Source organism: Bos indicus x Bos taurus, chromosome 21, assembly GCF_003369695.1.
Source record: "Bos indicus x Bos taurus breed Angus x Brahman F1 hybrid chromosome 21, Bos_hybrid_MaternalHap_v2.0, whole genome shotgun sequence".
Classification (NCBI taxonomy): domain Eukaryota; kingdom Metazoa; phylum Chordata; class Mammalia; order Artiodactyla; family Bovidae; genus Bos; species Bos indicus x Bos taurus.
This window is the reverse complement of record NC_040096.1, coordinates 17,924,984-17,950,689: the sequence shown is the minus strand read 5'-3', so window position 1 is coordinate 17,950,689 and position 25,706 is coordinate 17,924,984. Positions and strand designations below refer to the sequence as shown.

Genomic DNA, 25,706 nt, shown 5'->3' with positions numbered 1-25,706 from the left:
CTTTTGTATACGTAAATGTTATAAGCACTTTAGTGTGAAGTACCGTCTGGGCTGGAAACTCAGGGAAGGCATAATGACATCACAGCCTTGTTGGGAAAAGTAGAAGGTCTTTGTTGCATTCACATGGATTCAAATTTTGATTCTGCCCCTTATTAGTCACACGATGTAGGGCAGGTTTTTGAACTTCTCTGAGTTTTCATGACCTAGTCTGTACAATGAAGAAAGTAATCGTTAACCTTAAGTTTTATAGTGAGCATTTTTGTGAGATAATATTGATCAACAAATTGAAATTAGAGAGTGGCAAATGATGAATGCTGTGATAGAAAGACATGGCCCGGCTCTCAGGAATCAAACAGTGTGCTTGTAGAGAAATGACAGACACATGTGAAGCATCAAACCTCCATAAAAGAGATAAATGGCCAATCAGTGGAGCATGAAATGATATGGATAATTATGTAATAAATGGTTTAAGGGGTCATAGATGGAGGAACAGAGCGAACAGGAGTTATAGGAGAAGATATTCAGATGAGGGGCAATTTAAACTGGCCCTTGAAGGGAGGGAGGAAGAGCAAGACAAGGTGATAACATGCAGGATAAACTTAGGAGATGGTGAATAGCCCATTTTGGCTAAAAAGCTGGCTCTGGGGCCACGTGTATTTGAAGATAAGCCTAGAAAGGTAGGCTGGAGTGGACTAAGAAACCTCTGAATGTCAAGCTAATGCATCATATGGACAACTGAAGGAGACCGTCGTTTCAATTCATTTTAATCTGTCCTAAACCCACATAATTCAATAGATCTAGTTATCCCTTCTCCCTATTTATCATGTTTTCAAAGTTACCTTGTATAAGAGGGAAACAGGGGCAGGAGATAAGATATGGGCATATCACCGGATGACTGATGTTGAGCTCTGATGATGCTATGGCTTTGTTCCTCACCCCTCAGGCCTGCAGCCTGTGGCTTCTTCCTGCTGCAATGTTCTGGGGAGGAATCCTTTTGCATTTTTTGTGTTTTTACTTTTCATATGCTTTGGTCACATTTCCCCAGTGAGATCAGAACGGCTTTTTTCCTCCCAGGTCTTTTATCATAGCTCTAATAATAAACTCGTTCGTATTTCTTGGGCTTCTCTGGTGGGTCAGATGGTAAAGAATCTGCCTGCAACACAGGAGACCCAGGTTCAATCCCTGGGGGGAATGGCAGCCCACTCCAGTATTCTTGCCTAGAGAATTCCGTGGACAGAGGAGCCTGGCAGGCTTCTTCTTACCATTCCTAAATCAGTCCTCTATCTCAACTCTTTATTCCGAACTTCAGCTTTTGCATTTGTAATTCTTCTCATTGGTAATGACTCCCGAGAAATTTTTACTCATTACTTCTTTTCCACGCTAGATTGTTTCATTATGAATATTTTATTTAGTTTTATATAATGAATAAAAATAGCTAGATTCCCTTTTTGATCCTGGTAGATATTCTGTGTCACTTAGTGGCATAATTTATAGCATTTACATTTATAACTACAATTATTAAATGTTGTCAGTCTTGTTTCTGTTTAGTTCTTTTTACTGTTTAATTTCTTGGCTTTGTTTTCTTGTTATGCTTTTTGTTATATGAACTGAACACTTTTACTGTAGTTTTATTGGTGGATTTCCAATGTTAATACTATTACTTATGATATTAAGACATTCTAAAATAAAATACTTTTATTAAAATCAGCATTATTTTATATTTATTAAACTTTGTCTTTACTGAATTTCTGATTATAAGCTAACTTTGCCTTTAAGGATTTATCTTATTTCCTAACTAACCAAAAAATGTAATCCAAAAAGTGGAAGGTTGAAAACTATAAAATTAGCTTAATACCTCCTTGTGACTGAGTATAGGTGCTTTCAAATAAGCCTATATGGAGACTTCACTGAAGAGCCTCTTGATGAAAGTGAAAGAGGAGAGTGAAAAAGTTGGTTTAAAGCTCAACACTCAGAAGACTAAGATCATGGCATCTGGTCCCACCACTTCATGGCAAATAGATGGAGAAACAATGGAAACAGTGAGAGACTTTATTGTTTTGGGCTCAAAATCACTGCAGATGGTGACTTCAACCATGAAATTAAAAGACGCTTACTCCTTGGAATAAAAGCTATGACCAACCTAGACAGCATATTAAAAAGCAAAGACATTACTTTTCCAACAAAGGTCCATCTAGTCAAAGTTATGGTTTTTCCAGTGGTCATGTATGGATGTGAGAGTTGGACCATAAAGAAAGGTGAGTGCCGAAGAATTGATGCTTTTGAACTGTGATGTTGGAGAAGACTCTTGAGAGTCCCTGGGACTGCAAGGAGATCAAACCAGTCAATCCTAAAGGAAATCAGTCCTGAATATTCATGGGAAGGACTGATGCTGAAGCTGAAACTCCAATACTTTGGCCACCTGATATGAAGAACTGACTCATTGGAAAAGACCCTGATGCTGGGAAAGATTGAAGGCAGGAGGAGAAGAGGATGACAGAGGATGAGATGGTTGGATGGCATCACTGACTCAATGGACATGAGTTTGAGTAAGCTCCAGGAGTTGGTGATGTACAGGGAAGCCTGGTATGCTTCAGTCCATGGGGTCACAAAGAGTCAGACACAACAGAGTGACTGAACTGAACTGGAGACTTCACTGGTGGTCCAATGGTTAAGACTCTGCACTTGCAATGCAGAGGGCACAGGTTTGATCCCTGATCAGGGAACTAGGGATTTTGAGCTCAGATGGTAAATAGTCTGCCTGCAGTGCGGGAGACCCAGGCTTGATCCCTGGGTCAGGAAGATCCCCTGGAGAAAGAAATAGCAACCCACTCCAGTATTCTTGTCTAGAAAATCACATGGATGGAGGAGTCTGGCAGGCTACAGTCCAAGGGGTCACAAAGAGCTGGACATGACTGAGCAACTTCACTTTCACATTCCAGGGAACTAAGATCCCATATGCCATATGGTGGGACCAAAAAAACCCAAATAAGCCTATAGGGATAAGCATCGGTTTATTAAGTTAATTTTCCATATAGACCTGAGCACTTCAATTCAGGTGGGAAAAAGATACCCAGGGACATGGGAGTGGAAGTCTATTTCGTGAAAATTTCATTGTGTCTCATATCTATCAGCAGACATTGCTAGATCCACTGCTGTTGATGGATACATGGAGAGAGAACACTGTGAGAGTGGGGGAGGCAGCCCCTATCTGCTTCTCCTTTGTCCCACTCTGAGCCCACTGGTACCTCTGACAGTGAGGCTACTTCTTAAGCTAGAGGTAATCTTATTGCACCATCTTTGCCCTATTATATGGAATAAGGTGTCATGACATCAATTACAAAGCACTGGGAGAGAAGTAGCTCCACTTACTTCTATTTATAAACTTCCTCTTACCATGAAAACTCTGCTCTCTGCAATGGTTACCAAATCAGTGTCCTTGAAGGCTCCATCCATCTTGCCCTTTTTAAAAATTTTATTATTGGAGTTTAATTGCTTCACAATGTTGTGTTAGTTTCTGCTGTACAACGAATCACTCTGATGCGTGCATATATTCCCTCCTTCTTGAGCCTCCCTTGATCCATATAAGAGTTTTTCCTTAGGAACTAATGTGCACTTGTGTGTGAGTGTGTGTGTGTGCATGTATGTGTGTGTGTGTGAACATGGGGTAGGCAGCCAATCACTAACCATCTTAGGGTTTGAGTGTGGACTTTAACTTTTAGGATCTGGATTTTCCTTGCTAAGTGTCTCTGGTTCTGCCATCCTATAGTCACTGCAGATGAGGAAAATATCAACCAACTGACCAACAAAAATAAAAGGCATTCAAAAGAAGATCAGGAAGACTCTGGTCAAGTTTTGTCGTGGAAGAAACTTTGACTTATACCAAATGACATGGAAATCCATTCCCAACAGAGGGAAGAGAAGATAAGAGAGCAAAAAGTGTTCCTCTTGTTGCTGTTTGCTGAGTCACCTTGTAGAGGTGATTGGCTCCCTGAAAGCCCTGGTAAATAGAAGTTAAGTGATGTTGAGAGGCAGTGACAGTTTAAGATTTGGAAACCAGAGAGCCTGACCTAATAAAGTAAATTAAGTATCTCTTAAAATGAGGCCATGGTTATATGGTGCTCAGAGGTCTCTGGGGGCTTCCCAGGTGGCTCAGTGGTAAAGAATCCACCTGCCAGTGCAGGAGACACAGGAGACAAAGGTTGGATCTCTGTGTTGGGAAGATCCCCTGGAGGAGGAAATGGCAACCCTCTACAGTATTCTTTTTTTTTTTCTCTTTTTTTTTCCTACAGTATTCTTGCCTGGAAAATCCCATGGATGGAGAAGCCTGTTGGACTATGGTTCATAGTGTCTCAAAGAGTCGGACACAACTGAGCAATTGAGCACCATAGGTCTCTGAATAAGAGCTCACAATGAACCCTGAACCCTGTATTCCAGAGTGGCTGCAAAATAAACTCTAACACAAAAAAATATATAGTCACTGTGAATCCCTCATATTGTTCAGAATATTCATAGACATGGTAGAAACCTGTGTAACCATTTCCTGACTCACAGCAGACACTTTTAGGAAAATCCTGCTGATTGGCGCCCCAACCTAATTTTGTTTGGGTGGGACCATATCCATCCATGAATATGTCATTTACCTTTAAAAATATTTCAAGATTTCAGTGTGCTTCATGTATTCCACATGCACATCACCACCCATCACCATCAACCCACCGAGAGATTCCTTCAGACGATCAGATGGCATTTTAACTGAGAACAATGGAAGGAAGATGGAGCAACAGTAAGGTTCATGGGTGCACTGAGAGAGGATAAGTCTTGAAGAAGTTTGAAAATACGATGCTGAAAATGAATTTGAGGAAGAAAGCATGAAGACAGGTTTGTCTCAAGATGATAAAAGAAAGGAGCCGCATTGCCGAGGAGGACCACTTACTTTATGGAGGCTTTCTACCACAAAGACCATGGGAGGGAAGGGGACACAGAGTTCACATCCAAACCTGGCCTCTGTCTTGGGTACTTACTTTGCACACACTCTTAGGACTTGCTGTCCTCATTCACAAAATAGAGGTCATGACAGTTACTTACCTAGCAAGGATATCATGAATCGTAAACACTCAGCCTAAGACACGGTGCATGGAAAAGGACCATGGTCACTTGTTATTGTTGTTTCATGATCATTATTATCATCACCATTTTCATAGACACATAAAATGGCTGAAACTTCCAAGCTGGAGTGTGGGAACTGTTATGCCCTAGAAACAAATTTTTGCAAATTTCCTGCTTCCACTGAATTCTCCTTGACAACCTCTACCCACAGTCTTTTTATCCAAAACGAGCAAACCTCATCTTCCATTTACTCAAAATATTGTTATTTGAGATGGTCTTCTTTTACTAAAGATTTGAGGGCATAGGTATGGGGTCCAATGAGACCCCACAGAATAAGAAACAAGTTAAAATCAAACATCTCATGTGATTTTTTTTTTTTTAATAAATCAGAATTTCTCACGACCTTCCTTTTCTCCATGGAGCTGAGCCTCTGCCCATGTTGGGAAGTCCCCTCCCTCCCTGTTCTTTCCTGCTAGAGCCCAAATCTCTGTTTCTATATATGCACAGAGAAAGAGCTCTTAGTCCTTTTACCCTCACAATGTTCACATTTGCATATATCCCCAATTCATTGAGCCACCTCCTTTAAAAAAAAAAAAAGAGTATAGTTGCTTTACAATGTTGTTAGTTTCTGCTGTATGTATACATAGATTTCCTCCCTCTTGGCCTCCCTTCCCCATCCCACCCTCTAGGTCATCACAGGGCACTGAGATGATCAGCCTATGCTATGCAGCATCTTCCCACTAGCTATCTATATTACACGTGGTTCTGTACATATGTCAGCGCTAGTCTCCCAATTTGCCTCACTCTCCCCTTCCCTCACTGTGTCCCAGTATCCATTCTCTATACCTGCATCTCTATTTCTGCCCCGCAAATAGGTTCATCTGTACCATCTTTCTAGATTCCATACATATGCATTAATACACGATATTTGTTTTCCTCTTTCTGACTTACCTCACTTTGTATGACGGACTCTAGGTCCATCTGCATCACTATAAATGACCCAATTTCATTCCTTTTTATGGCCGAGTAATATGAAGCCACTTCCCTTGATAAAAATTCCCTCTGCTCTGGATCTTTACCCTTAGCATCTGTGAGAACTAGAAGCAGCCAGATAAAGTGAGCAGAGGTAGTTTTCTTGTGCTGACTTGTGTTGTTGTTATCCAGAGACGCCTGTCTCCTTGTATGTGGTATGAATGTGCCTATCCCAGAGGCTGGAAAGTGAGATGCACTTAAAAACTAGTAGCATCCTTTCCCTACCTAGCCCTCTTGCACACATATCGCCCTGAATCACCAGATTGAAACGCCGTTTCATTTGAAATCCAGAGTGTGTGCAAAGAGGAAGCAGAGTCCCAAAGCTGAGAGACGAGGTCAATGAGGGCAGCTGGCCCTGGCCCACGCAGAGGTCCAGGCACAGCAAGGGCACTGTTACAAAGCGCTCTCTCTGAACAGCCAACAAAGACCAGGGATGAGTGGGCGGATCGAGTATGTGGCAGAGAGGAAATGAGCCTGAGAAGGGGGTCACACCTCTGCTCCATGGCCTGCCTCCTATCCCAGGTGGCATCACACCCCCGTTCACAAGCGCACTGGCACCTCCGGAGCCTCCTGCAGCCCCATCCTCGCGGAAGAGAATGCATGAGACTCTTCCCCACACCGCGCCCCCCCCCCCCCCCCCAGTTTGCTGACTCAATTCATCCCCCACCACTTTTAGGTCTTCCTGTTTATGTTGTCACTTGGTTTCATTATTTATTTTTAGCCCTGATTTCGGAAGCTTTTATTCTGCTGGGCTTTGGCAGGGTATCAACAGCATCATTCTGGGCTCTGAAAAGATCATTGTACAAGCCTGGCCTCAGGCCCTCCGGGGACAGAGCGCTAGTGTGGGCCACCTCATGCCTCCTCTTCATCCTCCTGGCCAGTCCAGGGGTGCTGGCGTTCCCCATAGGCCGGCTGGCTCAGTGGCCACGAATATGAGAAAGAGACATGACCTTAGATTTCACCTGGCCCAGCCCTCACTCTCCAATGGAGAAATGGAGACCCAGAGAACCGAACCATGAGTCCCAAGTTTATCCATGAAAGTGATAGAGTCAGACCCCACCCCGTGGGCTCTTTTCAGTCTCATGCTCTGTCCCATACACTAGGCAACAATTTACAGAACAAAATCAGTGGTTCTTAAATGATAGGAGCAACCAGCATGCCTTCTCCATTTATATATATATATATATATATATATATATATATATAATCGAAATAATATATGGAAGTATATTTTTTCTGGTCTCTGAATGCATGTACATTCCTGATAAACAAAAAGCTAGAACATCAGAAGGAGTTCCTCTCATGGTATCCACATGTCCTTCTATTTGTTATTGTTTTGCTTTAAGAAATACAAAAACATTTTTTTTTTTTTTGCTGCTAGCGGGGAGCAGTAAGCTCATATGGCTTGCCTCCTCGGACTGCCTGCGTTAGCAATGAAGAAGGGACACGCTTCAGTTCCCAGGACAATGGTCTCTTTGACTGGGAATATACCAAAGCAGAATTACAAGTGTGCAAGAATAAACAAGGCTGGAGTCAATCTAAAGTTGTCTTACACTCTGTTTTATTAAACTCAATGCATTTCCGTTCCTATGTGCAGCGCCTAGGTTTGCTTAATTATAGATACCCGGGGTGAATGCTAATGGACACAGAAGACAGTCCTGGATTGGAAACCAAGGCCCTTTTCTGACCTCTACAGGCCATTCGGAGGAAAAAAAGGAAGCTGCATCTGGAAAATTACAGAGTAAGAGGCCCCACAGACCAGGGTCTGAGGGAGGTTTTTCCTGGATGCTTCACTGATGCTGCTCTGAGTTGGCCGGACACGTGTGTGCCCTACTTTCCTGCAAGCTGTGCTATCCATGTCTAATAGGTTACTGAGGCAACGGGTAGGAGGTCATTCTCGCGAGACATGCAGGCTGGAGATGGAGATCTTGATCATTCAATGTTTATGTATTTAACGAAGGCCCATCATTCTTTGAGCACCATGCTAGGCCCTCAGGATACTGCAGTGAACAAAATCATTTCTGTCCTTCAAAAAGATACAGTTTGGTGGGGGAAACAGAAGAGTCCCCAGGGAAAATCTTGCAACAAAAGCTATGATAGGGTTCCTACAAGGTGCTATGAGAACTCAGAATCAGATCATGGGAGACTATGTGGATGAGAATAGAATTGAAGCACACCATAAATAAAATTTGGCACACAAGAGGAAGCAGAGAGAATAAATGGGTAGAGTGAGTTCTGGAAACCAAAAGTGACTTTTAAGACCTCCATATGGGTTTGTGTTAAGAGTGGAGACCAGGTAGTTAGCCAGTGGCTGGATCAAGAAGGACTCAAGGGGCTTCCCTGGTGGTCCAGTGGTTAAGACTTCACCTTCCAATGCAGGGGATGCAGGTTTGAACCCTGGTCAGGGAGCTAAGTTCACTCATGCCTTGTGGCCCAAAACTCTAGACATAAAACAGAAGCAGTATTGTAACAAATTCAACAAAGGCTTTACAAATGGTCCACATCAAAAAAAATCTTTTAAAAAAGAGACGAGCTCAAATGCCAAGTCACATTAGCATGTTAACCTTAGGACAATGGGAGCCCAGTGAAAGATTGTAAACGGCAGAAATAGAAACAGATTTTCCTCCCAAATCTCCTGTCTATATGGGAATAAAGGGCTGGAGAGGAGGCAAAGCCAGAGATGAAGACTGTAGTGAGGAAACCATTGATGAAACCCAGGTGAGGAATGGACCAAGGAGAAAGAGGAGCAGATTCTAAACAGAGCTAGGAGGAGGCTTGAAACTGTCCACTGAGTGAAGCAAAAAGTGCCTGACTTGGTCAGACATTGGGTCATACGTCAGGCACACATGGATTCCCATTGAGATGGTCAAGTTCAGGAACCAGGATATAGAGACTTTGCTGGGAGGAGGCTCTGACATTGAACTTGTTCAGTTTGAGGTTAAAGCAGAGATTATACAGGGATGTCCTGGAGGCTGCTGCTACTGCTAAGTCACTTCAGTCGTGTCCGACTCTGTGCGACCCCATAGACGGCAGCCCACCAGGCTCCCCCATCCCTGGGATTCTCCAGGCAAGACACTGGAGTGGGCTGCCATTTCCTTCTCCAGTGCAAGAAAGTGAAAAGTGAAAGTGAAGTCGCTCAGTTGTGTCCGACTCTTAGCGACCCCATGAACTGCAGCCCACCAGGCTCCTCTGTCCATGGGATTTTCCAGGCAAGAGTACTGGAGTGGGGTGCCATTGCTTTGTCCTGGAGGAGGAAATGCCAAATCACTCCAATATTCTTGCCTGGGAAATCCCATGGACAGAGAAGTCTGGCGAGCTAGAGTCCATGGGGTCGCAAAGAGTCAGACATGACTTAGCAACTGAACACACACATATTTAGTGATGTCTGCTATGAGTTGTTTGTATTTGAGTCAAATACTGAAACCAACACTAATACATCTTTCTAGTGACAGAGGGAGATGGCCCTCTCCATGGCCCCTGAGAGGCCTTTAGGGTTCTTGGAAGAGATACTCTTCCCTGGAGTGCAGGCTCTGGGTTAAAATCATCATTCTGCTCCTTAACAGCTGAGTAATCTCAGGCACACAATCTCGGACAGCAAAGAGATTCAACCAGTCAATCCTAAAGGAAATCAACCCTGAATATTCATTGGAAGGACCGATGTCAAAGCTGAAGCTCCAATACTTTGGCCACCTGATGCAAAGAGCTGACTCATTGGAAAAGACTCTGATCCTAGGAAAGACTGAACGCAGGAGAAGAAGGGGACAACAGAGGACGAGATGGTTGGATGGCATCACCAACTCAATGGACATGAGTTTCAACAAACTCCATGAAATGGTAAAGGACAGGGAAGCCTGGAATGCTGCAGACCATGAGGTCACAAAATGTTGGACATGACTGAGTGGCTGAACAACAACACATCTTAGGCAAGTCCTGACCATTTTGCTCCAGCATTGTCACCTATGGACTGAGCATAGAAAGAGGGTTTATCTTGTAGGGTTGGGTTGTGTGGCTTAAACATGGTAACAAATGCTATGGAGTCAGACTACGGTATGTGGCAAGTATTCACATCCATCCCATTTTAGCAGCATCTTTTGGTTGTTATGTACTCTTACTGCCCAACCCTCTAAGGAAGTAAAAAGGATCATGGGTTGGAAAGTCAGACTTCTCTGGGGGTTGATACCAGTTCCATCACTCAGTAAAAGTGTCCTTCTGTATAGGGCCAAACCTCTTTTTGAAAATGGCATCAGTTAATGCCCCTTTATCATGTAAAGTAGTCATGAGAATTTAAATGAGTGACGATGAGCAGAGTAGGAACACAGGAAGGCTTTTCCTCCCTGAAACCTTCTAAAATAACTTCTTCAGAATGAAATGTGTGTGTGTGTGTGTGTGTGTGGTGTAGGGGGGTGCTGGTTGATATTATTCTATCCAACATTATCCAATGAGCCCCCACACCCTCAAGGTCACACTGCTGGCCTCTGTGCTTTCTCACGCTGCCCCACGGCCAGTCCAGAATGGACCTCAGGGTCCCTCTGGCCCTGACCTCCAAAGTCAAGTCCACATTCAGACACTTCAACTGAACTGCTCTGAAGAACGGTGCTTAATGCTGATTATTTTGTCAGAGGGATGCTCATGATACATGTCTGCTCTTAAGAAATCATTTTAACCCTGTAAGGCCCTACACAAGATTATAAAAGATCAATAAAAGCTCCTCATCAGAACAACCAGTTTTGCTCCATGCATTTTAATAGTTCATTGCTTTGCTCTGTTTGGCTACTTGTTACAAGAGGCAATGTGATTAAATCGGTAATTTTCTCAGAACCATGCATTCTCTTCCAAAGAGAACTGGATCTTTTTCTCCATGACCTGAACAGGCTCAAAATATACACAGGCGAGAAGACCAGCCTATGTCAAATGCTGATGAGACAGCCTCACATCCTACCCCCAGTTCTATGTGATAGAACGGAGTAAAATCATCATTTAGTTACTTCCTGCCTTTAGAAACAGGAACATAATGATAAACCTTTCTTCACTTACTTTGTTTTCTTTCCAAAAACATTGAACCTATATATATATATATATTGTGTGTGTGTGTGTGTGTGTGTGAATCAAGATCACTTTCAGCTCTCTTGTGTTGGAACATGTGTAACCGATAATTTTAAGCTATATACAATTGAATCTTTTTTTATTATTAGGTGCATAATGGCTGCAATATGATCCATTTTTATCTAAAAATTTCCTTTAAGCGGTTTCTTTTTTTTTTCTAAACAGCACTTTTTATCAAGAATCAGTTGGGCACGTGTCCCATGTGGAACCGAACTACAACATAAGCAGAAGAGGACATCTGTTGCGAGGACAGCAGCAGACTGCAAACCTCATGAATCCTTTTTGCCCAAAAAGGCCTGCGTGGTTAGTACCCGGGCTACCCTGCCATGTGTTTTTCCAAGGCCAGAGCCTTTAGAGGGCAGGGGCGGTTTGTACCAACAGGGCCAAATGAATCCATCACTCTGATGAGGGTGCAAGTGTTCAGCTCCACCATGCCAGTCTCTTTCCTGAGCAAGGATGACTCGTGTCAGGCATTTATTTCATGGAAATTTCTTATTTTGGCAGAGGGTACAGACTCCCCTTGGACTATGAAATTGACTCTACAGCTCTCTTACTCAGGGTGGGTCACGGAAGCCATGAGTGAGAATTCCTCCCCTTCAGGTGTAATGTGACCTTACTTATGTTGGCAAGGCTCAATGCAAGCTTTAACTCAAGGACCAGGTTCTGTTCAAATGTTCTCTGTAGCTCTGAATCCCTTTATTGGAAACCCAGGAGAAACTGGAGCCAATGGATGGGACTGAAAGAAGCACCCAGGCAGCCAAGTTGGCACAACGCACCTGGAGTCATGTGCCAGTTCACAACAAAGAGAGCCTGTGTGTTCAGAGCACCTTGATGGGGATGCAGCAGGAGACTCTCAGAGACTGCACCTCTGCTCTCACTGCTGTATCTAAACATTTGCATAATCTAGGCAAGGACAAGGCCACCCTGCTCCTTGGGAATCTAACCCCACACAGGGAACAGTCTTCCCTGGCAACCAATGACTTGAGATGCTGGGCTACACTTGGGCAAGATGTCAACTGTAATGAAACCGATTTCCCTTCCTATAACACATACTCTGATTTGAGAGGGGAAATGGAAGAAATTCCATAAATTTCCCAAATTTATGGAATTTCATTGAGACGTTGGGTGTCCAGGTTTGAGACCCGGGGGAAGATACATTTTTGAGAAACTTTAATATTTCAGGTACAGGGAAACTGAGAAATAATAGGTAGGTCCATGCAACTTAGAGTTCTCTATTCATTGGCCAGTGGGGATGGAGCTGTTAAAAAACACATAAATAAATAAAGCTGTAAACGGCAAGCAAGCTATAATAGGAATTTATAAATCGTACATTAGGGTCACAGAAGAGAAATTACATAACTTGACTTGGGGTGATTAGGAAAGGTTTTATGTAAGAAAAATGATATTTGAAGCAGGTCTTGCTACCCCAAATGAGGTAAAGGGAGAAGCTTGTCAGAGACAGAATGAAAATGTGAGCAGTTTTAAAATAATCATGAAGGGCATTACGGTAGCTCAGGTAGCCCTAGTGGTAAAGAATCCACCTGCCAATGCAGGAGAAGCAAGAGAAGATACCTGGGTCCGGGAGATCCCCTGGAGGAGGAAGTGGCAACCCATTCCACTAACCTTGGTTGGAAAATCCCATGGACAGTGAAGCCTGGAGCTACAGTCCATGGGGCGACATGGGTAGAACTTGAATCTAGAAAGAAGCTGAAAAATCTCCCGCACAGGGAAGTGTCATGAAGAGACAGCAGACCCCACCCTTAGAGGACCAACGATGTTTGATCTTTAGGGGATTGTGAGAAGCCTGTGCTTCTCTACACATGATGATTATCCTGGGGGTGAAAAAGGCCCCCACCCCATTCCAGCCCTGCCACGCAGAGCACCAGATGACAGCTGGCACAGGACAGCCACGTATGTGGCCTGGACTCCACTTCACCTCTCCAGACACACTTCTTCGCACAGTCTGAACCACATGTGCTTCCCATTAGCACTTACAATTCCCTGGAATTCCTGAATAATCACAGTTGGCTCAAAATTTGGTAGAACACTTTTCAGGACAATTGGCTATTGTGGTTTGGCCAGCAAGAGACACGTCTGGCTGAACTGGAAGATCCATATGTGACCTGTGATGAGCCTCCCCTCCCCTTACTCTGCTCCCAGACTCAAGATCAGTGAAGTGTAACACACAACAGCCTCCTGTCCTAGCAGGAAGGGAAGAAAGTCTGCTCTCCCCGACTCTCCTGCTCCGTCCAAGCTAACTTCTTCCCAGTTGACTTGAGTCTGGGTTCAGTGGCTGAGGACTTCCACCTGGGTCCCCAAGCTCACAGAGTGTAGCTTGACTTCTTCTACTTTCTTTCCTTATGTATTTCTGGATTCTAGGAGTTCTTTCTTTCCAATGGGACATCTTATGGATCCAAGTATTCAACATGGCCCCAACTGCATTTCTTATCTTGCACCTTATGCCAAACCTGTGAAGCATTATTCACTCAGTCATGTCTGACTCTTTGAGACCCCATAGACTGTAGCCAACTAGGCTCTTCTGTCCATGAGATTCTCCAGGCAAGAATACTAGAGTGGGTAGCCATTCCCTTCTCCAGGGGATCTTCCCAACCCAGGGATCAAACCCGAGTCTCCTGTACTGCAGGTGGATTCTTTACCATCTGAGCCATCAGGGAAGCCCTGCTGCTCTAATGATACACTCAGCATGGTCCTGAGACCATCGAACAACCAGCATAGCAAGGGTTCAGATCAATCAGTCACAAGCATGTGGTACAGCAGGAATGATAAGTACATGTCGACATCAGTTCTGGTCAAACCTTTGCTGAAAATCTTTGCCTCCACGCAGCATGTTCAGAACAAAGGCCAACATTTCCATCAAGGCAGGATAAGTGTTGTTGATCTGATAGATCTCTAGTTTGTCAATTTCATCTCCCATCACTCCCCTCCTTTCCCCACACACAAGCACATCTTTTCCATCAGTCACACTGAACATTTTATTCCAACTCTCACTCCACCACAGGGCCTTTGCACAAACTCTTCCCACTTCTTAAGATGTCTTTCCTCTTCTTTATAACCAGGAAACTCTTACATATCCTTCCAACATCACCTAAACTATCATTTTTTGGAGTAGACTTCGCCCACCACTGCTGCCTTCACTGGATGTGGTGTTTCTGTATCATCCTCTGCAGCCCATAATTCTGCTCTATTGCAAGAAAATGTTTATTGTCCATCTTTGTCCCTGAACTTTGAGCAACTTCAGGACACAGTGAGTCTTTTTTTCTCTGCAGCTTTAGAGCCTAATGAACAAGACAGGCTTCCCAGGTGGCTCAAGTGGTATAGAATCTGCCTGCCAAAGCAGAAGATGTGGGTTTGATCCCTAGATCAGGAAGACCCCCTGGAGAAGGGGATGACAACCCATTCCAGTATTCTTGCCTGAGAAATCCCATGGACAGAGGAGCCTGATGGGTAAGAGTTCCACGTGGTCCTAGGGAGCTGGACATGACTTAGCAATTGAGTACACATAAAAAGAGCATGGCACATAGCAGGTATTTAATATATATTTGTTACAATAGCTGGATCAATAAACAGTCCATATTCTTGGCTTTTCCTGAGCACATCACATAGAAATTTACCTGCCCTACGCACATTCTCAAAAGCATGCTAAATAAACAATTTTGAGCTGAGATGCAAATTGATGATGTGTTAGGATTATTTCCATTCCTCTCACCATTTATATATTCAACAATGTTATCTTCTTGACCCTCAAAGCAATGAAAAAAACAAACAAACAAAAAATAGAAACAAACAGAAGCATTATTCCATCCTCTATTTAAGAGTGGAAATACTGAATATGGAAGAAGTAAAGAGATGCTTTCAACTTGGATTTGAATTCAATGTCTTTGTTATTTCCCTCAAACTTCTCGTATATGTTACAGAAATCTGAATACCTTAATATAAAGAATGAATTATTATTTCTGAATGATGGCAAAGAAATTTGAAAAAGAGTCAGAAAATAAGGGACTATTTATAATAATAATAATAATAATGTAATAATAATATCTACTTCCTAAATCACAGCACACATAACTTTGTCACATCCATTGGGGCTAAATTATAGCAAAACATTTTTATTTTTCTATGGCTTTCTGCTGTTCTAGAAGTGTGGACTGTTAGTTTTCTCTGAAAGTATTCTGTTTCCAAAATCTCTTAGCAGTGCTAGGTATACTAGGAAAAGTTTCTTTGGCATGTTTTTGATCCTCAATATGCATCGTTTTCACTTCAGATTAAATTTCCAATTTTTAACCTTGCCTACTTCACTTTCACTTTTCACTTTCATGCACTGGAGAAGGAAATGGCAACCCATTCCAGTGTTCTTGCCTGGAGAATCCCAGGGACGGGGGAACCTGGTGGGCTGCCGTCTATGGGGTCGCACAGAGTTGGACATGACTGAAGCGACTTAGCAGCAGCAGCAGCAGCTTCAAATAAAGACTGCATTTTCCAACCTTCCTTTCAGCTACTTCTGTTCCTAGGACCACTTTCTGGATGGTGAGGTTAAGTAGAAGTGGTATGCATAATTTTGGAAATATGAAGAAGATGATATCCTATTTGTGTCCTTCCTAATGCTGACTGGGAAATGCAAAGTGTGATGCTTCCGCAGCTGTCTGAGACCAAGAGGAGAAGCAACACACAATGAGGGCTAGAAGGCTGCTGAAGCTGAGTGCCTGGCACCAGGCACTCTTGGTGCCTGCTCTGGTCTGCCTATATCCGGAATTCCACATGACAGACAAATGGACTTCTATCTTACAAAAGCTACTATGCTGTTTTGGATTGTCCATCTCTTGCAGCCAAACCTAATCATCACAAAATACGAATGGCATCTGGACAAACATACATTTGCTTTAACATATTATCTCCACTTTATCCTCCCTTTTAATCTGCCTTCCCAGTCTCTTCTCATCCTTTATGCTTTAGCCCTGCACATAGCATTGTTTCTATTTTCAAACTGTTTCCATCTTTCTGTTGCAGGGCCTTGCTGCATTTTCACTTGCCCTAAGTGACAGCAGCCTCCTAGGCTCTGCTCCGACAGAAACTCCTGCCCTGATCCCCTCCAGGAAGAGAGAGTATTTCCTAACCAACTGACTCCATAGTCTGTTTTGTTAACTGAGAATACTTCCATAGCATGTTCTGCCTGTGTTACGGTGTAAAATAAACCAACTTTATTGTCTACAACGTGCCAAACTCTGTACTTTTACATACGATTTCATTTCATCTTCACAATAACTCTGTAATATAGACACGCTCATCTCCACTGAACTGTAGTTTAGGGAGATTTGATTACTTGCCTTGGTTCTCATAACAAGCAAATGCCAGATCTCGGATATGAGCCACATCTATCTGAGTCTGAAATGAATGAAGTGTCCACTGTGCCTTGCTGCCTTCTAGGATAATGGTAAGTGGCCTGAATTTCATAGCATTTTCAAATTTGTAAAGACTTTGGCCATGTTTTATTCATGTAAAGACTTTGGTCATGTCTTATTCACCATTATGCCCCTTCCAATAGGACAGCTCCTGGCCTTTACTGGATCCGCAAAATAGATACTATTAAAACAGACCAAGGATGATTACTCAATTGTACAGTCTTCCATGTTCAATCACCCAGCAAGGGAAGACCCTGTCAGGACCCTCAGAGTCTCAAGGGGGCTCCTGCTGTGGGTTGAGGAGCTCAGATGGTATAATAGGAAGATAGCAGGAGGCTATAACCCTCATATAGAGAACAATGTGAATGATCACTTAGAATTTTCATTGAGAAGACACGAAGGAAGTTGAACTCCTTCTACTTCTAGTCCATTCTGGTTTCAAGCAGAGATGGAAAAGAGCTCAGAACAGTCTTTAGAGGACCCATGGAAATTTTGAGAGTCTCCCATTCTAGCATAATGACAGCATACATCTAGCCATCTAACTACTGGGTTGGCCAAAACATTTGTTCGGGTTTTTCCATAACATCCGATTGAATGTTTTGACCAACCCAATATGTAAAATGCTGTGATTAAGAAGTAGCCACCCTCAACGCATAGTGAAAGTAGAACAAAATCTGGCTGTAGGGATGTTGACCTCACTCGGGCTTTCTGTGCTGACGTTGTGTGTGTCTGATGGCAAAGCAGCAGCATGGCAGCTAATTCAGTGGCCAGAGGCACAGAACTTGCAATGAACCTCAGAGTTACGGGATGGCTTTTCTTCCCTTCCCTGTCCCCTCCTCTTCTTTGTCTCCCTCATCCTTGTGGAAAGCGCACGCTTGGATCTGCCGGTCCAGCTCTGAGAAGCTCCCTTCCTGGTCCAAGCTGCTGTCGGTTCCGGTTCCGTACTCAATCTCTTCCAGGCAGGGAGGCTCGTCATCCAGTTCTGAAGCGATGCTGCTGTTGCTGCTGCCTCTGCCATGAGTTCCCAGAAAACATGGAGAAGAAAGGAAGGAGAGGAAAGGAGGGAAGGAAAAGGGAGGAAAAAAAGAGGGGAAGGGGAATAAAAATGGAAGTGGAGAGGAAGGAGGGGAAGACGAAAAGAGATGTTATCCAAAGAAAAGAACATTTATAATTGGTTGGAAAAGAGAGGGTGGGGATTATCTTCACTGAGTTCTAATCTCAAGAGCCCCCCGCTCCTTTCAACGTGTTGCATATAGCTCCCTGTGTTCTCAACCACTAGCTTGCAACGGGGGAGAAAAATCTGTAAAATCTACAGGCTCCCTTCTTCGTTAGCTAGCAGAGTCTGCATGTCTAAGTCCAATCAGAAGATTTCCAATCACGAGTTAGGAATGGTCTCATCTATTTAACATCATCAGGGTCCTTGAGGCTCAAAGTGAAAAATCAGAGGTGGCTGTCATTGACTCTCTGTGAGTGTCATGTCAGTTATGCCCAGGAAAGAGTGGCACTGGAATGCTGATAGGTAGGATGCAAAAAATCTTTAATGTTTCCCACTATAATGAACAGCACTATAAGTCATATTTCACAGCTAGCCCTTCATCATGGTGGATGCCTGATTGAAATTTAAAAAAAAAAAATTAATCCAGGTGGACATTAAAGGAGAGAACAAGTGGAGAAATAGCACTCTCTTTCCACTATGTTTGAATGCCTGCATCATCTCCCAGATCTCCCTCCAGTTTATTCACAAGTGGAAGATCACAGATACTGACCAACAGGAGTCAGAAGGGAGTGGCAGGAATGAACAAGCTCGGACCGTATATTATGAGCAGGAGAAATTTCCTCCCAAGGAACTGTATTATCCTCCTCATTTGCATGAGGTACCTTCTTTCCTGAAGACTTCTTAATCACTCCCTACTTAGGATTTAACCAATTAGGATTAGCAGCAGGCTGGGTTTCCACTCTGTGATTTATAGAAGGCAAGCTCTTCATAAATCAGGCAGAGATGTTCATCCACCTGCCTCGCCATAAACAATGAAAATAGGGAATCAGCAGCATGGTTACATTTCAGCTTGGGAAATGAATCAGAGGCCAGTTTCTTAATTGTTCACTAACGTTAGGAGCCACTGCATGCTCTCTGGGTACTCAGTACCCTAAGCTGAAGGTCTGGGGGAACATTTCATGAATGGAGAGGAAAGAGAAGGAGTCTGAATCTTGATTCCACAGCATCACAGCATTAAGTTGTTATCATACCTTACAGGCTGAATGGTGGGTGATAAAGCAGTTGGGTAAAGGAAGGTAAGACCCGTCCAGTCGTAACACAAGCTCAAGTTGGCAAGGACACCAAGTGCCTTTAACACAACCGCCAACATGGTCAGTGTTGAGGGGACAATGCCGTACAAGGTCAAGAACCTGACTTATGATCCTGACCAGGGGACCTTGGAAAATCCCTTTCACCTCACAGAAGGGCAATAATAATAACTCAAACGTTGTTATGAATACCAAATAAGAGGACACACGGATGCAACCTAGTGGAGTGCTCTCCAAAATAAAACTGATCAACAAATTGTAATTCCCCTCTATTGTGGATACTGAAAAAGATGGTGAAACGTGGTGGTGAAGGTGAGTAGGAACTGAGCTGTGCTGCTTCACTCCTTCATTGCTGCAATTACTATTACAAAACCTTCCCAATCGGCAACACTAATAGTTTCTCTAAAACATAATTTTTATGATGCCATTTCAAATTAGCACTATTTACAGTAACTTGCAAGAACTCAGGCTTGCTTACTAATGCAATATGAGCATCAGTGGATGGGATGTTCTTAAAGGGTCCAGTTGGCAGGTGTCCATGAGTTACCAGCAGAGTCATTCATCCCCTCACAAAGCCCTGCCTCCCCTCCACTGTGGAGTCTGCTCCAGTCTCCCATGGCATTGGACCTTGCCTATGACAGGCAAGTTAGCAGACCATTCCTACTGTGATCATTCAAACATACCAGGCTGAATGTGTTTTCAAGTCTTGATTATTCACACAGACAATTTCCTATATCGAAAATAATCTTCCAACTCCTCAACATCCAGCCAAATAAGATAGATCAACTGTAAAAGCTCATCTTAATTTCCATTGAATGACTCTCTTATTGAAATGCCTTCTTCTAAATATAAATTTTCATATATTCACTTAATTTGTTTTGATCTTTAATAGTGTTTATATAGTCTTATATTGTGATAAGGCCCCTGCCTTTGATTCATATTTATATCATTCTATATTGAAAAGCAGAGACATTACTTTGCCAACAAAGGTCCATCCAGTCAAGGCTATAGTTTTTCCTGTGGTCATGTATGGATGTGAGACTTGGACTGTGAAGAAAGCTGAGCACTGAAGAATTGATGCTTTTGAACTGTGGTGTTGGAGAAGACTCTTGAGAGTCCCTTGGACTGCAAGGAGATCCAACCAGTCCATTCTAAAGGAGATCAGCCCTGGGTGTTCTTTGGAAGGACTGATACTAAAGCTGAAACTCCAGTACTTTGGCCACCTCATGCGAAGAGTTGACTCATTGGAAAAGACTCTGATGCTGGGAGGGACTGAGGGCAAGAGGAGAAGGGGACAACAGAGGATGAGATGGCTGGATGGCATCACTAACTCAATGGACATGAGTCTGAGTGGACTCCTGGGGTTGGTGATGGACAGGGAGGCCTGGTGTGCTTTGATGCATGGGATCGCAAAGAGTCAGACATGACTGAGTGACTGAACTGAAATGAACTGACAGAACACCTAGAATGTGCTGAAAATATAATAGAAACTCTTTGCATCTCCATGGACTATAGCCCACGTGGGTCCTCTGTCCATGAGATTTCCCAGGCAAAAATACTGGGGTGGGTTGCCATACCCTCCTCCAGGGATCTTCCCAACCCATGGATTGAACCTGCGTCTTATACATCTCCTGCATTGGCAGGGATGTTCTTTACACTAGCATTACCTGGGACTCCCAGATAGGTGATAGATAGATAGACAGATACCTGAAATAGATAGTAGATGTATGAGATAGATAGATAACTAGTCCCCTGTGTATATTACACACACCTACTGTCATTAGCAAGGCAACTGGAGAGGGTGGGAAGCAGGGCTCCTTCCCTGGCTTCAGAAAGGTGGCAGAAAAATATCTTGACTGTGCACATCCATGAGTTTCAGCAATGCAGCGGGAAAGTGTGTTGCTTGCATGCTTATGCTGAAGTTAGGCTGGGAGTGGGCAAGTGCCATGACCACTCTCACATGCCAGCCCCAGCCAGGGAGGAGGCGGGTACTGCAACCACCTGGCTCTCTGGCTTCAGCAGGGCAGCGATATAGTACCATGACCACTGGCTCCTGTCCATCTTAGCAAGGCAGCAGGAGGGTGCTCTCTCCAAGCTTACTTGCCTATGCCAGCAGAGTATGTGGAGAGGGCACCTATCAATACCTCCATCTCTGGAGAAAATTTTCAAAGATCCCTGCCCCTCCAGCACATGTTTTTAGATTAGCAAATGAGTCTCTCTCACATACACTCCAGGCACTTTTCAAGCTGCTATTTTTCTTTTTTTTTCCTCTGTGTCTCAGGGTGGGTAAGACAACATGTGAGTCGTTTAGAAGGGAAGTCTCAGATTCTAACAGCACTTTGGACACCAGCCTGGTTGGATCCCTTAGCCAAACATTTTAGCGGTTCATCCCTCCGGTGCAGACCCCAGGCATTGGGTAGGACACCAGCCCCTCGCTCCTCTGATAGAAGCACTAGCTCAATGAGATTTCTCCATGTCCTCTGTTGCATGCTGGTTTTCAGGCACAATTCTTGCCAGGGCTCTGTCTCAAACTTTCCTGCCATTCTCAATGTGCTCCTTTAATTCTTTGTAGTGGAAAGCAGGTCATTTAATTTTCAGATCTTTTTCAGAGGGAAACAATTTGTATGTAGCTGTAGAGGTGTGGCCATGAACAGAGGTAGGGTCGGAATCATCCTGTCCTGTCATCTTGATCCCACATTCATAAGTTTTATGTATGAATTAAACCATTAATTAATAAGCCATTAATTAATTGTCAGTACATTTTAGTAATTTTAAATAAATATGGATTCCTTTGTCATTCATATTTATAAATAAGTATAATCAGTTCAGTTCAGTCGCTCAGTCATGTCTGACTCTTTGTGACCCCATGGACTGCAGCATGCGAGGCCTCCCTGTCCATCACCAACTCCTGGACTTTACTCAAACTTGTGTCCATTGAGTCAGTGATGCCATCCAACCATCTCATCCTCTGTTGTCCCCTTCTCCTCCCACATTCAATCCTTCCCAGAATCAGGGGATTTTCAAATGAGAAAGCTATTTGCATCAGGTGGCCAAAGTATTGGCATAATATATAGCTTAAATATATAAAATATTGCATAATATATAGCTTAAATATATATTGAGGTGTCGAAAAGTTCCCTCATGTTTTTCTGCATGATGCTACTGAAAAAACAGGACAAACTCTCTGGCTCATCCAATAATTAGTGTATAATGAACAATGTATAATATATTATAAAATTATATATTATTAATATATTTATATATTATATATAATGCATATTAATATGTTATGTATCTATATGTTAAATACATTTATATATTTTTTATATATTTATAAATTAAGAAAGCCTGTGCTTATGTGCTCAGTAATGTCTAACTCTTTGTGACTCCATGTACTGTAGCCCACCAGGTCCTCTGTCTTTGGGATTTCCAGGCAAGAATACTGGAACAGGTTGCCATTTCCTCTTCCAAGGGATCTTCCTGACCCAGGGATCAAATCTGCATCTCCTGTGTCTCCTGCATTGGCAGGGAGGAATTTTACCACTTGTGCACCTGGGAATCCTTCAGTAGTTTAATTATATCTCTCACTTATTTGCCCAAATGTGTAAATATCCTGATGAGTTAGAGAACCACAAAGCATATTCAGGGACTCCCCACTTCTAGATAAACAGAAGGTTCTCCCTTTTCCTCTTCATAGCCCTCTCTGGATATTATATATTAAACAAACTGAAACATGGATGAAATGTGGAGAGAAGAGACCAGACTAGATGGGGGCCTACTGGTCAAAGGGGTGGTATGTTCCCTGGATTTTCTTTTGGCCTCACATACTCTAGTCTTGGACCTAGAAAAGCTGACAGCCTGGCAATGCTAACAAGACAAAAAAATCCCTGACAAGAACTTGCTCTCTTTATCCAAATGATTAAAAAATGGAGTGACTTCACTAAAAAAAGTTTTAAATTATAAAAGCTCTATTCCAACCAAACCCCACAGTGGGTAAAAAAAAAACCAAAAAAAAACCAAAAAAACCCAGCAGTCCTAGCCTTATCCTGCCAATAGAGGTGTGGTGAGGCTAGATTTCTGCTCTCATCAGACTGCATTCTAATGTCCAAAATTACAAGGAAGCTAAGGAAGCATCAGAGAAGGTAGAAAAGAGCCAAAACTTTCATCTCCAAGGGGCACGAACATGGTTTCTTACCCACTGATACCAGTGGGGGCCCTGTAGGGGAGCATGAACTTCCAAACACAACTATTGATAACAAGACCATTCACTACCAGTTTTAAAGCAGACCAATAGCACAAGGTACTCACACTGCTTCCACCCAGAACAATACTAGTGAAGGCCTGGTTAAGGCAAAAGCATTCACTAGTGCCCAGTAGTAGTAATTACTTTGTTGGCATTACTTTGCCAACAAAGGTCCATCTAGTCAAGGCTATGGTTTTTCCAATGGTCATGTATGGATGTGAGAGTTGGACTGTGAAGAAGGCTGAGCGCCGAAGAATTGATGCTTTTGAACTGTGGTGTTGGAGAAGACTCTTGAGAGTCCCTTGGACTTCAAGGAGATCCAACCAGTCCATTCTGAAGGATATCAGCCCGGGGATTTCTTTGGAAAGAATGATGCTAAAGCTGAAACTCCAGTACTTTGGCCACCTCATGCGAAGAGTTGACTCATTGGAAAAGACTCTGATGCTGGGAGGGATTGGGGGCAGGAGGAGAAGGGGACGACAGAGGATGAGATGGCTGGATGGCATCACTGACTCGATGGACATGAGTCTGAGTGAACTCCGGTAGTTGGTGATGGACAGGGAGGCCTGGTGTGCTGCGATTCATGGGATCACAGAGAGTAAGACACGACTGAGTGACTGAACTGAACTGAGTAGTAGCAAGGAGTTCTCAGCACCATGGGTGTCCATGGAGCCTAAGGGAAACCTAGAGTTTCACTTTCATGTGGTAATAACAAGATTCCTTCCTTTCCTGTCTGAGTGGTGTTGTAGGAGCCCAGTCCAAGCAGGAGAGTTTAATAAGGCCTATATTCTCATGGGTCTTATTCTCATATACAAAAAAGATCTTCATGATCCAGAAAACCACAATGGTGTGATCACTCACCTAGAGCCAGACATTCTGGAATGTGGAGTCAAGTGGACTTTAGGAAGCATCACCAAGACAAAGCCAGGAGAGGTGATGGAATGCCAGTTGAGCTATTTCAAATCCTAAAAGATGATGTTGTGAAAGTGCTGCACTCAATATGCCAGCAAATGTGGAAAACTCAGCAGTGGCCACAGGACTGGAAAAGGTCAGTTTTCATTCCAATCCCAAAGAAGGGCAATGCCAAAGAATGTTCAGACTACCGCACAATAGCACTCATATCACATGTTAGCAAAGTAATGGTAAAAAATTTACAAGCCAGGCTTCAACAGTACATGAACCATGAACTTCAGATGTTCAAACTAGATTTAGCAAAGCCAGAAAAACCAGACATTAAATTGCCAACATCCGTTGGATCATAGAAAAAGCAAGAGAGTTCCAGAAAAAAATATCTACTTCTGCTTTATTGATTATGCCAAAGTCTTTGACTGTGTAGATCACAACAAACTGTGGGAAATTATTCAAGAGATGGGAATACCAGACCATCTTACTCGCCTCCTGGGAAATCTGTCTGTAGGTCAAGAAGCAACAGTTAGAATTGGACATGGAACAACAGACTGGTTCCAAATTGGGAAAGGAGTGTGTCAAGGCTGTATATTGTCACCCTGCTTATTTAACTTATATGCAGAGTTCAGTTCAGTTCAGTCCCTTAGTTGTGCCCGACTCTTTGTGACCCCATGGACTGCAGCATGCCAGGCCTCCCTGTCTATCACCAACCCACTGGAGTTTACTCAAAGTCATGTCCATTGAGTTGGTGATGCCATCCACCCATCTCATCCTCTGTCATTCCCTTCTCCTCCTGCCTTCAATCTTTCCCAGCGTCAGGGTCTTTTTAAATGAGTCAGCTCTTCACAGAGTACATCATGAGAAATGCTGGGCTGGATGAAGCACGAGCTGGAATCAAGATTGCCAGAAGAAATACCAGTAACCTCAGATACACAGATGACACCACCCTTATGGCAGAAAGTGAAGAGGAACTAAAGAGCTTCTTGATGAAGGTGAAAGAGAATGAAAAAGCTGGCTTAAAACTCAACATTCACAAATCTAAGATCATGGCATCTGGTCCAATAACTTCAGGGCAAATAGATGGGGAAACAATGGAAAAAGTGACAGACTTTATTTTGGGGGGCTCCAAAATCACTGCACATGGTGACTGCAGCCATGAAATTAAAAGACGTTTGCTCCTTGGAAGAAAAGCTATGATCAACCTAGATAGCATATTAAAAATCAGAGACATTACTTAGTCAACAAAGTCCATCTAGCCAAAGCTATGGTTTTTCCAGTAGTCATGTATGGATGTGAGAGTTGGGCTGTAAAGAAAGCTGAGCACTGAAAAATTGTCGCTTTTGAACTGTGGTGTTAGAGAAGACTCTTGAGAGTCCCTTGGACTGCAAGATCAAACCAGTCAATCCTATAGAAAATCAGTCCTGAATATTCATTGGAAGGATTAATGCTGAATCTGAAGCTCCAACACTTTGGCCACCTGATGCAAAGAGTTGACTTATTGGAAAAGATCCTCATGCTGGGAAAGACTGAAGGCAGGAGGAGAAGGGGACGACAGAGGATGAGATGGTTGGATGGTATCACCAACTCGATGGGCA

The 25,706-nt window shown here is 43.2% G+C and overlaps 1 protein-coding gene across 2 annotated transcripts in view; it reads right to left on the bottom strand.

Annotated features, from left to right (window-relative positions):
* Window positions 1–16,141: 16,141 nt before the first annotated feature.
* AGBL1 (ATP/GTP binding protein like 1) overlaps window positions 16,142–25,706 on the bottom strand; it is a 928,519-nt gene continuing 918,954 nt past the window's right edge. For both annotated transcript variants that reach the window (XM_027520902.1, XM_027520903.1), the window contains exon 23: window positions 16,142–17,669. In XM_027520902.1, the coding sequence (XP_027376703.1) occupies window positions 17,459–17,669 (211 nt within the window). In that variant the 3' untranslated portion in view covers window positions 16,142–17,458. The remainder of the gene's footprint in view (window positions 17,670–25,706) is intronic.